Below are 13,594 nucleotides of genomic sequence, written 5' to 3'. Positions count from 1 at the left end.
CACACATGGATTTTCTCCAGACCAAAACCATGCAAGTTAGGTTAATTGGTAACTTTAAATTGTTGTTAGACTTGAATGGGATTGCCAATGGTTATTTGTCTCTAAGTACTCCTGTGATGGACATGAAACCTGTTCAGGTTATACCCTGCCTCTCACACAGTGGCTGCTGGAGAAAATCACCTGTGATCCTGCACAGTATATCCAGTATAGAAATCCAGTATAGAAAATGGATGGATGGATATTTTCAAACAGCAATAACCTCTTGAGTCCTGAGTTTTTGTTTTGTGTGCATTTTTAATTTCTCCTAGCTATTTGGGATTGGTAGCACTTTAAAATAAAACATAAGAAACTATCACTTTTTTTAAACAGTTAACAGTTAAAAATAAAAACAAATATGGCGCAGAAAGAACACTGACTTTCAGGAGGCAAAATATTTGAAGTTGTTTTAGTTTTTAAATTGCAAAAATTTGATCCTTTTGGGTTTTTTCTGTTACACTGCCTTTCCCCCTAATGGCTGCTGGAGATAGGCACCAGCTCCCCGTAAACCTGGGTGGGATTAAGCTAATACAAAAAATGGATGGTTGGATGGATGGATGGTTATAGACATGTCTTACTAAAGCTGTTTCTAAACCATTGCAAGTATATTGTTTTATGACACTGATAATAAGCACAAGGTACATATTCTTTCTGGACTGAATAAAAAAACTGCAACTCACCATCAGCAGACGGTCTGATAAAGGGAACAGTAGTGATTACCGAATGCTACGTTCATTGTTATCATGTAGTATAATTCCAACAACTATGTAATTATGGAAAAAATGCCATTTTTTAATAGAACAAATCATCATGTTTTCATAGTTTTAATATTTTTCATTTTGGAAATGTATCTTTTAGTAACTTTATTTAGTTTTACAATAACTGAAATTTTTGAAAGCTGTATATTAAGAGGTGTCAGCTTGTAACGCCAAAATTTAGACTAATTCTTTCTTTATTTCTTTATGACACAAAATATTCCTGGAAACTAATAACTCCACCTACTTTGTCTTTTTGGCTTCTTGAAAAATGTTATCTTGGTTTTGAAACTACTTATCTAAAACTTATTAATGATTAAAATTGTGAGAGGATTTAAATTTTTATTTTATTTCAGTACTGCAATGTCTCTTGTGCTGTGTACTGATAAACTAAATGTATCTAATGTATAATAACACCACCAGTCAAAATGTTTGCTTCAAACTTGACTTGTAATGTACACACACCAAAATTGTATGCTACAATGAAGTACTGCAGAAACTGCCACAGCAATGTCCTAATGTTTGGAACTCACAAAATACATTCCTACATTCAGGAACTTTTTTAATAATCTGCTTAAAGGTCAGCAATATAGAACATTAAAGCCAGGCAGTTATGGACTGCAAAAGTGTTGAAAAGATGATTAATGCATGTAAGACATTCCTTGTTCAGAAAAGACAGGTTTTCCTGAATGAGGAATGTCAAAAGAAGCAATGGCTCATTCAACAAAGTTTATAATGGTTTTTGATGCTCCATCTTTTTCTTCAGTGTGCCAAAGAAGCACTATGGCCATCATTTCAGCATGTCAGGAAAAATTTATGTCAGCAAGGCCGATGAAGGTGGACAAGGGTCTGGGCTCCCCTCAGCGACTGACTCCACTCTGTACTCCAGAGGGCTAGCAATATTGTTCCGAACTCACCCCAGGGCAAGTGTAATCTTCTCAGGAGATTACAACACTCGCCCTCTATCACCAAAAGAGGCTCATGTGCTGTTTGAAGTATGATCGAATACAGGGCTTTATCACTTCCATCTTCCACTGACACATTTCTTTTTTCTAACCTAACATGGACTTAGGAGGCTCATTTTTTGAATGGCTTCTCAAAAGAATTTGCTTTTTTTTACATCAACATACAGGATGAGTGGTTCCCAAAGTTGAGTGTAGGATCCCACAGTGGGTTGTGAAACATCAAAAAGAGTGTCTTAAAATGACAAAAAACCGAACCAAACAACAACAACATTAAAACTTGTTGCTAAGTGTATATTCTTGTTTTAAATATTTGAAAAGATAAAAACAAAAGTCATTAGGGGTGTAACAGTGCTTGCATTTGTACCGAACACCACAGTATTGATGGCTGTGATGGGTACAGGGAACCAGACAAAGATTACATCAGTCACAGGTGAGCTCTCCCATCTGAAAGCAGACACGCATTTTTAATGCCTTTTTTCTAACTGCCATGACACAAAAGGAGTAGAAAAACACTATTCAAAGTAAAAAATGAATGGTTGGTCCAATGACACACAAAAGCTTGAAGCCTGTTTCGTATGAGCTGTATGGAGAAGTTTTGTGATCAGCAGCAGTGGTGAAAGAAAAGTGGTGCAAGTATGGAAGCCAAATAGGCCACAAATTGCACCATTTGAAGCATTTTATAGAAAGCCATTTGGGCATTTATTTGATATCCTTGATATCAAACATCATAATTCTGCACTAGCACACATTGAGTGATTTAGGAATATTTTCCTAACCAAAGAGAAATACCTGTAAGTTTGGAGTTTATGTTTCCTGTAGACATTGTTTACAGTTCAAACTAGCTGAACCCAACAGTATAATATGACATTTTTTATTGTTTTAATTTTATAATGAAGTTAACATTCGACAAATCCTACCTTTCTGAACATAATCTGCTACCTTAGAACCCTAAAACAGAGGTATGTACTGAACTGTGACTCAATAATACTGTTAGACCTAGAGATAAAATAGTATAATAAGTGTTGAGATTGTTTGTCTTGTCAATATACAGATTTATAAAGCCTTTTAGCAGTAATTGTAAGCTTCAAGTAGTTGGCATCACAAATCTATGTTGCATTTTTTGTTTGTTGTTTGTGGGTCAGACAAAGGAATCCTCTTTGTTGCTCATTGTCCCTAGTTAATAGAAATACATTTCTGTTAGTTTTCCCTTCAAAATGTGATGCTTTACAAAAATAATCCAATTACATAGTCTGCTAAAAACATTAGTAGCTAACATGAGGCAACAAAATCACAGTAGACAAAGTATAGCTTTGAGTCAGCCACTGCCGATCAGTAATAGCACATCTACAAACCCTGCTCTAATATAATAACACCTGTTATAACTGCATGTAAGGAAACATCATGTATCACTGCTGACATGTGGTTTGGAGCCCTTTTTAGCTGTTTCCATGTCAACTGAAGTCTCTTGTGATGAATGCAAATCTAACATCAGACAAAACCTTTAGCCAGTTTCTATGAAGAAGGTCTGTGTTTCCATGTACATTCACCCCCTAGTGTTTATCAGCTTCAGAGAGAAGGCAAGTCAGGGGGAACATTTCTTTATCTTCTTTTCAAAACTGATGGATTGAAGATACTTTATACTGTATTATCAACCGCTTTATATGTGAAAACTGTGTGCTGTTCAAAATGTGTTTTTTACACAAGATGTGTGATCTGTGTAGAAGAACTCTTGCATGATTATAACTTAAGTCATAGGATGTGTGCCCAACATACATAATTGCATTGGAAAAAGATTTTCCATGTTAGACAAACATCTGAATAGGATCGTATAAATGAAATCATCAGTAATGTGCGCTCAGTTTAGTCTCTAAAATCTAGAACATCAATGTCCATCGGGGCCTCTTTAACAAATGATTACCTTTAGTCTCCTCTTTCTGTTCCTCAGATGTACATCCAGACTACAACCCTGACCATCTCTGTCAGCCTCAGTGCATCCGTCTCTCTGGGAATGCTCTACATGCCTAAGGTCTACGTGGTTCTGTTCCATCCGGAACAGAACGTGCCCAAACGCAAGCGCAGCCTCAAAGCTGTGGTCACTGCAGCCACAATGTCCAACAAGTTCAACCCCAAAGGAGGCCTGAGGCCAAATGGAGAGGCCAAGTCTGAACTCTGTGAAAGTCTGGAAACACAAGGTCTGTAGCCAACCTCTCTTTACAACAAGAAGAATAAAAAAAGAGCTAATTTTAAGCTGTGATGTGTTCTTTGCACCAATATAGATGTTAGAGAATTCATGTGTCTCTTTGAACATAATGTGGTTGTTTTAGATGAACATAATTAATTATTTCACGCAGCCAGCACAGGAAATTAGAAAGTGATATCCAAGTGTTTAATTAAAGGAAGAACCCGAGCCTTTGCTTTAATGCCAGCTGAACAGAGTTAAATTATGGGCTTATTTTTCTATAAGATGTGTATCAAATGACATACAGGACCACGTGACAGAGGAGGTGTTTAGATTGACCTGATCAGTGCAAAGTCAAGCTACTGCAATATGTATTACTTTCATATATGATACACAATGCTCCACATAATCATTTTAGAAATACAAAAATAAATAAATGAATAAATAATAATAAAAAGCAGAAAGTAGCCCTTTTCTTATTTTTCGGTTCTGTTTCTGGGTACACAAAACAACAAAAAAGTTTTATTCTCCCAAGCTGTCACTGGATTTGTGAAACAAGAGGCGTGACAGTGTGCCCACAATGTTCTGATTTGAAAAAGCAGAAAGAAGAGGATATTTCAATCCCAAAGATAATGTGTATGAGTAGGCAGTCTCAATGTGGGGGCAAGCTCAAATCCAATCAAGCAGGCCCATATGGTGTGATGACTGAAGGGTTTGATTTTATATTCTGACAAGTTGAACTGTATACAGCGACGCGTATTAGAACTACAAAGTGGTGTCTCTTTGTGTGTGTATGTGTGTGTCTCAGAATAGAGTTGTTCCATCTTATCCAATTATAGAGCCCATTTTACTGGCAGTGATTCTCACCTCCTAGTTTGAACTCCAAATCTAACAAATGCTTTTTGTGCTTATGTGTCAGACTGTGTTGAGGGAAGGGAGCCTTGTGAGGGGCTTTAGACTCCCAGGTAACTGAATCAGACTATGACTTTGCCCTTTTATTATCCATAACCACATTTTTTTTTCTGTTAATTTCCTCTGATGTTCACCTCCTATAACACCTTTGCCTGTCAATGCAACTCACAAAGCATCCTGACTGTGAGAAATGCAGCACCCTGAATGACACAAGGCAGTAATCACATGCTCAAATATCCACCCTTGACCAACACACATTACGGTGGAGGGACAATATTTGTGGATGGTGCTTAAAATTGGCCAATCTGCACTGCGAAGGCTGTTAATGTGGGAAGATGACACCACTCTGCCTGAGTGTACGAGACAAGCAATAGCCATGTGTCCCTTGTAATTTGTTTCCCTGTTGACAAAAAAAGAGGAATTTGTGGTAATGAGACAACAACAACAATAAGAATGAACAGGAGAAGACAGATGGGTCTGCCAGCTCCAATTCTTTCTGGACCATCTATTCTTTATCTTGGCCTCGCAGCACATAAATATTCAAATAAGGTTCATTTATCAATGCTTCTCTGGGAAGAGACGCTTTCGATGAAATGGCAAGAATACCACCCCCCATTTCCACATCCAATATGGCACTGACAAAATACAGAAGTGTTTACAAAAAAAAAAAAAAAAGAAACATCTCTCCGCCACAACACTTTAGGCAGAGCTCTGGATTTTCTGCTGCCTTCTGATTCCTATTCATCCCCCTGTGACATATTCAATCAGCCAATGCTGCTGTGGGCAGATTGGTAGATTGGTAGTGTGATTACCACCACTGAGCATGCTCACTGAGGACAGTTTTATTTCAAAATATGACACACTCGCTGACACTTGCACATAAAACGTGTGCACTTCAGCATGACACACAAATACTGTGGGTAGAGTATGTATGATACTATTTGAGTTTGTTATGGTCAGTGTGGTCTGCTTCCTGTTTTTGTTCAAATGACAACTGATGTTAAATGAATACAAAAATAGTGTCAAAATTAGAGTTTTCAGTGAACAAATTCAACAATACCCAATCAGATAATATCTTTTTATTTATCACCTACTACCAAGGGTGAAAGGGCGATGATGTTTTTGCCCATGTCAGCATGTTTGTATGTCTGCTGTAGTAACAATATGTCATTAACCAAACCAGTGGACAGATTTTAATAAAAATCATTGGATATACATCTACAACTAATTAAAGTCATGATGGCTGCCTCAGCAAAATAATCTTAGAAAACACAAAAATGGCTATAGCTCAACCAATTTTACAGATATTGAGCTAAAATTTGGTGTGGTAGTAGTTGAGATTCATCCTCAATACATAGTCCGAATGCTACACATTGCATAATATTTTTCCTAAAACCTTAGCATTAACTGTTGAAGTCAACCATGTTTGTTAGCCAAAATGTTTTATGAACCACTGGACAATTTTTAAAGAAACAAAGAAGCATCTACAACTAGTTAACATGGATAAAAATGAATAAAACTTTTACAGATATTCAGCTAAATTTGGTGGGGAAGTAGCTGAGAGTCATCCTTAACACATACTCCGAGCACTAACAAGTCTCAAGAGATCTCACAATGTGAGTAAAAAGGATCTTAGTTTAAAACTCTGCCATGAAAGGCAATGGGTGATGTAGATTAATTTAAGAAATGCTAGGCCTTTAATCATTATTATTATACCAGAATAATTTTATCATTAAAAATGCAGATACACTGACTGCTGCATGCTTTGCTTGGTGCACAGAGAACTTTCAGGTCTTTGCATGTGATATAAAGACTTGCATTTGAATGGCTGTTGAATTTAACGTCACTTCTCTGATCTGCTTGGTGCCTCATTATTATGCACTTTAGATAAATGCAGAATATTAACGGTGTGAAAAACACTTACTTTGTGAATGCTGATATAGAAATTACACATACCGACATTGACAATGGTGTCAGTGTGTGCAAGTAACTTTGACTGCAACTGCATCGCAGTCAAAGTTCATAATAATAGGTTGTGGAATTGTCTGTAATCTTACTGTACACTATAAGACAGACAGATAGATCAGTTTATTGAGTTTAAAATCAAAGAATTTGCTGCTTTATAGAGTTTGAGCTTCAAATTAGAAAGAACCTTTTAAATCCCTATTTTTGGCATAAAGGTAATATTTACTTTGATAAAAATAAATGAATAATTAGATTGTCAACATTGTACTAAATAACATATATTAAATTGTATTCGTAAGTATTTTGCAGATTGCAGTATCTCGTTTTTATGAAACTAATATCAAACAGCTTGAAAGGCAAAATTTCCTATTTGGGTTTTGGATATTTTTCTGAAGTCATTATTGATTTCCCCTTCCACAGAAATTTTATTTAAAAAAGTTTATGCCTCTAACATTTGACCAAATACCCAAGTATTTTTTGGGAAGGCTGTTCATTTATTGAACACATTTTGAACCCGAATAGATAAGTGTTAATCCATACCACAGAAGATGTTTAACTGAGTCGCATAAGCAGTTTCTAATATATAAATTATTTGTATTTTTACTTCAGAAACCAAAAATAAATAAATAATTTGGATTAAAAAACTCCTCAAATTGCAAACAAACTGAAGAGCGAAAAGGGACAAAAAAGATAAAAAAGAAATGCAAACCATAAGATTATCAAGGCAAGCAGCATTTAGGACAAGCTCTGTATCACCTTGTTTGTTTTACTTATTTTATTTTGTAGTGTGGTTGTTTATATGACAAGATTAATTATTAATTATATATATATTATATTATTATATATATATAAGAAAAAATATATACTCACACAAATTTCAAATCTTCAGCTTCACATCAAATTTTTACATTTCTATTTTAATGAGCTACAGTGACAGGGGATATTTGTGTAAATATCATTTTTGCATTAGCGCCGTGGTATCACAATTAGTTCCACCTGTGCTTGGTTAATGAAGTCATCTATAAATAGAGCCTCATATGAATCTGTATTCCCACAATGTGGATTCTTAGAGATTACCCTTTCACGCCTCTTTGAGGCTCTCCTATTGCATTTTTGACTCTTTGCTTCTTTCTCCACCCTCACTTACAGTGCTGGCCTCGAAGCAGACATACATAAGCTACAGTAACCATGCCATCTAGGACAGAGAGGAACTTTGGGAGAGGAAAGGCCTGCCACAAGAGGAGTCACCTGTTTTGAGGGATTTACTGGAGACCTTTTCAAGCTGCTACAACAGAGAAGACTGATGGGGAAACAAAGGGAATTATTCACTTTAAAAGGATGCCATTTTTTTTCAAGAGAATAAGGCTTGAATGCCAAAATAATAAAAAGAGAAGGGAGAAGTAAGCTTGGACAGGTAATTTTCCTCTTCCCACCCTTTTTGAGACACAAGTGAGCAGTGACCAGTGATGTTTTCAGACAAAGAGAGTGGACCACCTGGATCCTACAGTATGTATTTTCTTCTGAAGCGTATAGCACACCATTTCAGTTCTCTCTATGGCTGAATCATCTCATTTCAGCAAAACCAGGGAGTAAGTGTTGTGTTTTCTTTTGTCAAATACAGTTGGCAAATTGAACCAGTGTAGAATCATGGTAATTATATTTTTGGTTACAGTTCTTGGTGGAGTTGAAAGCTGCAGTACTCTTCAAACTGTACATGCCTTACTACAGCACACTCGGTATTCCGTCATGAACTAACCACACGTGAAACGAAAGCATCCCGGTTGTTTTATAAATGCTTCATAATGATGATGGTGACGATCATCTTCTTGGCAAACCTACTGTACAGTCCCAGAGCATGCTTTACGGGAGCATCACGTGTACTGTGCTGTGTTGTCAACGTCTATGTAATGCAACATTTGTCATGTTTGTCATTCACCTTAAAGATGTCATTTTGAACCCCTTGGGTTTCATTCGGCTGGAAAAAGACAACACATAAAGAGCCAAACTACTCACAAATTGCCATTAAATGTCACTACTTTACACCTCATACAAATCAACAAGGAGTTGGAAATCTAACAATGCATATTTTCAATAACCTAGATTGATTGGTCCTTATTTATCTTGGATGTTTTGAAGCTTTAGTTAAGCTAGGCAGGTTTTAGGCATTAGAAATCAACTTCTGCAACAATAAACGTTTATGACAGAATTAGGATATTATCTAAAGCCCCGTCTACACTCCTTCAAACAGATTTTTCTTTTTTTTTTGTATTTATGAAAAGTTCTCTGGCCACATGGTTCTACTAGAAACACTGAAATACTCATACTATCCCACTAGGTGGCAAAAATGACTACATAAATGACATAAAACCATAGAGAAAGAACATTCTTAGCTCAGTTAGAAGCTCTCCTAAACATTTTTATGATACAGTTACTGTTTACCCTCATAAATGAAGTTTTAAAGATTTTTAGTTTTGGAAAACATTTTTGAAAGTCTCTGTTTTTCTCACCAAAACTTTGTTTGCATGTGGACAAGAGGTGCAAATGCAGCTGATAATCTTTTTTTATATCCAGAGAACTGTAGATAGGGCCTATAGCTTTTTTATATTTGTTTCTCCCAGAGCAAAATTTTGCCTTGCATTTAGCAATACATGCATCATTCATATCTCAGTGGAGTATTTCAGTTGCAACAATATACATTCAGAAGGACAGGTTTTGATAAAACACTTTGATATTCAAGGTGAAAAAAAGACCTTGACATTTTTGTATTGTGCAAACATAATAATATAGCATCCCCACGTGTGATGAATAAGACAATAAGAATAACTAGAATAGCATTAAATAGTTGTGAATGGGTAGTGTTTCATTTGGTGCAAAACTTACACTTTAAGTTCAATACATTCATAAAGCTTGACACCATGAATATAACAGAGAATTACATGCCATACAGATCTATTTCTTTAAATTTCTGAATAAAAACAATTACCATTAATAGAAAATCTTTTCTCTACATCCAACAGAATTATAAGTACATCTTCAATCAATTTGAGATCTGTAGAAAAATGTGAGCAATTAGCTTCATTTTTTAATAATAAAAATGTACATTTTAGACAGAATATAGGGGTCTCAAGAGCCAGTGCTGAACTCTCACATCAGCTCTCCCTAGAAGTACAACCTGCAATCATGTCTCACATTCAGCTTCGAAACTCAAAAAAAGCTGGATAATAATGGATAATGGTTGAAGTCGCATCACGCCACAGTATGCTCTGTGAAACAGTACTAATTGATTAATCTTCAGATCCCTAGTCTGAATCCTATGCCTACAACCTTTTTAAAACAATTTTAATTGTAATTATAGCATTTGATGAATTGGAAATTATTAACTGTTGTCTTCGATCAGGGATTTTCTCTGCTGAACTTAAAATGGCTGCCATCAAATCACCCTCCTGAAGCCTTCAAAAAAAGAGAGAGATAGAGAGAGAGGTAGAGAAGCCCTTGTAACTTCAGGTCAATTTGACCTGAAGGCCACGGGACAGTTAAGGGTACCAGTCCATATCCTGTGGTGACCATCTTGAATTGGTGGGATTCCAAAAGTAAATCAGCTGTAGATGTACATCCAATGACTACTTCCCAAGGGTTTCATTAAAATCCATCCACTGGTTCATAAGATGTTTTGCCGACATGTCATAAAAAATAAACACAAGTGCACACAAAGAGACATGGGCAAAAACAGTATCACCCTGTAGGAGTTGACAGAAATAAAGTAGGAATCTCCACTATGGCAAGCATTTTAAAAGAAATTCGAGCGAGAAGTGCAAATGCAGCAGAAGACTTTTTGTTCAACATTTGGAGTAGTGTAGACAGTGCCCTAGAGATGATGATTGCATCCCCACTTTCCTGTCAGCAAATACTGCTTTTTACTGAGGCACATACCTAGTTATTGATGAATCTATCAGGAGCTAGTGGAAACCCAAAACTGAGGGAGTCACCAGTTTGCATTTCAGAACAATTTATGTTATTTTGAAAATTAACAATTAAAATTAATCTGTCCGAATTGCTTTAAATCCCTACAGATGATAACTGCTTCAGATTTACTTTTATCCCACTAAAATAATAGCCAGAATTTTATTTTTAGATAAATGATTTTCCTGCTTGATAAATAAGGGCCAATGTCCTCATTCTGTGCCTCGTTCCCACTGAACCACTCCTGCCATTCTTTTCATTTTCATTGTTTTTTGTTTTGTTTTGTTTTGTTTTTTGCGTATGTGTGTCAAACTCATTACTCTTTTTTACTTGATTCTGTTCAAACTCAATTCAAAAGCAAAGCTGTAAAATTTATATTAATGTGAAAACCGCATTTCTGTCTTTGGTCTCAAGTATTTGTCACAAATAGTAATTCTGGAATTTGTTTCATTAAATGTTATCTTCAGCAATGCAAAAGTTTGTATGTTGCATGTCAGAACCCATAACAAGTCATCAGCACAATATGAGAGAAAGGCACAATGTCCAGAAGGAAAACTACTGCAGAGGATTCTAAATAACTAATAGTTTCAGTCACTGATTCTCTCAGCTTCAACAAATCTGAGGTGGTGCCGCAAATGTTTTCTCATCATTTGATCAAGTATTGTTTGTGGGATTGTTTGTATTTGTGAATATGATAAATTTATTGCTTTTTTTTCTCTTTCTTCATTTTGGCACAACCCCCTTTTATTTTTCTACGACACAGTGTGTGTTAAAACATAGAATATGTAAGTGCTGACTGAAATTAAACGGCAAGTTATTGTATGTTATTAAAATGGATTGATCATGTCTGCTTTATGTACTGAATTATTTAAAAAATACAGATTAAAAAAGTTACAGTGCCTGGATATTTAAGAATTATCTATATGAAAAAAACAAATCTAAATGTGTTGAGCATGTTCATTTTTTTTTATACAAAATGTTTCTAATAAAAGACTGTTTTGTTAATACTGTGTGGCCACTTCTTGACATGTGTTGCATTACTGATCAAAAAGGAAAAGATGCCCCCCTTATAACTTGTGGCCTAAACAGCATTCTGGATTCCATAAAAGAACCATTTATACATTGACTATATATAAGGTTAGACAGTTTGGAAATATGCTTTATAAAAGTCATTAAAGACAAACTACATAATAGCTAAGAACCCCTTCACACCCCACTGTGCAATAACCTGCAGAATATGGCTGGATCACACACATTTGGAAAATCTCCTTCAGTATAAAGGAAGCCAAGACACTGAAAACATCTTAGTATTCACCAGATGCTTTTGTTCCCTGTTCGTTTCTGTGTCAAGGAAATATTTTTCCAGTTCTGCTTCAAATAGAGGTCATGCACCCACATGTGTGATGATTCCCCACGGGACTGCTTGCACGCCCACCCACTCCCCTCCACCCCCCTTGACCCCTGGTGGCAAAACATTCAACATCGTTGCTACCACTACTCAAAGGATTGAGAAGATAACAAAAGAATATCATCATAAAGTAAAGGCTGTTGGTCTCAACAAGCATACTTGCTACTTACCGAAGAATATGTGGACTAAGGGCAATAAAATCAGACCGGAACTCCCTTTTCCTGATACTTATCGAGACACGTTTCTGACCTGGGAAAGTTTTAAAAGAAAGCCTGGATTGCTTGATTTGACTTAAAAGTGGGATTTGTGATGGAAATGAAGGCAACAAGAACTCAAGTGGACATTTTGGAACAGGCACAGTTGTACACACAGTTTAAGTGTTTTGAGTTCAAATGATTTATGATCCACCATCAATAACAGGATATAAGGGAGTGCAGTTGTTGGGGAACAATTAAGCTTTTGGAGAAAACATACACTGCCACCATGCTCCACCCAGGACTCAGCCTACTACCATGATAACAAACCATGCAGCATTGCTATATAAGTTTTGTGCATGCTCAACCCCCCCCAATCTATCACTCTGTCACAAGCACTGGGTAGCTCACTGCATTCTTAATATACACCTGAAGATCTCACAAAGACCCTACAAAGACCATTTGCAGTCTGGCAGAATTTTTAAGTTATAGTGAGGTTGTCATCCAGTAAAAAGGCCTAATTAAATTACTGGCAAGATTATAAACATTGGATTAATTGTATGCATGCAGTACCTAACAAATACATTATGAGTAATCAATGCTCTAACTTTGTATGCAGCAATTATGTAAAGTGTAAATGAACACATCCATTATGACAGCTGGAAAGCTACATTCAGACCACATACAATATAAACTTGACCTGAAGCTCAAACCTGTATTTCAATGAGAAAAAAATCTGGATTTTTAAATCAATACTTCTTACCACTAAATCATAAAATCAGAGATTTGCCAGGTGTTCTCGTGCTGAATAAAATAATGGATATCACTGTAACTAGAAAAACCATATTAAAAATTTGGGAATGATCTCAACAATAAGCTGGTACTTTTTTCTCTCAGTATGCTTGCATCTTAGCACATTACTCTTCAGCTATGCAGAAACTGTCACAGAGGACTTGCACAAGTTAAATACAGTGCAAATTTACAATCCTGCATGTGGCTTTTACTGTAGGTTTTACTCATGATCAGGCAAGCAACAACCTTAACCTTGGTTTAATGGTGGATCAATATGGTCAGATACACCTGCAGCATGAGCCTTTAGCAAATTGAGAATATATCATGCTATCTATAAAAGCTGAAAGAATTATGAGCCACTCTAAATGAAAAGTAGATCTGAAACTATCTTTATAGTGAATTTATAGTGGGGCTGAAAATGCCACCTG

General features: G+C 36.0%; 1 protein-coding gene across 2 annotated transcripts in view; it reads left to right on the top strand.

The window, feature by feature from the left end:
* The window catches only part of LOC108232136 (metabotropic glutamate receptor 4), a 215,851-nt gene extending 204,084 nt beyond the window's left edge, over positions 1-11,767 (top strand). Inside the window, exons 10-11 of one of the 2 annotated variants that reach the window (XM_017409740.3) lie at positions 3,702-3,948; positions 7,962-11,767. In XM_017409740.3, coding sequence (XP_017265229.1) covers positions 3,702-3,948; positions 7,962-8,011 — 297 coding nt within the window. In that variant the 3' untranslated portion in view covers positions 8,012-11,767. Of the gene's footprint in view, positions 1-3,701; positions 3,949-4,854; positions 4,901-7,961 lie in introns of those variants that run through there. The other variant, XM_017409741.3, reaches the window with a different exon arrangement.
* The last annotated feature ends 1,827 nt before the right edge of the window (positions 11,768-13,594 follow it).

The sequence above is a fragment of the Kryptolebias marmoratus genome, linkage group LG8, assembly GCF_001649575.2.
Source record: "Kryptolebias marmoratus isolate JLee-2015 linkage group LG8, ASM164957v2, whole genome shotgun sequence".
Lineage (NCBI taxonomy): Eukaryota > Metazoa > Chordata > Actinopteri > Cyprinodontiformes > Rivulidae > Kryptolebias > Kryptolebias marmoratus.
The sequence above is the reverse complement of the archived record's forward strand: the minus strand, read 5'-3'. Positions and strand labels throughout refer to the sequence as shown.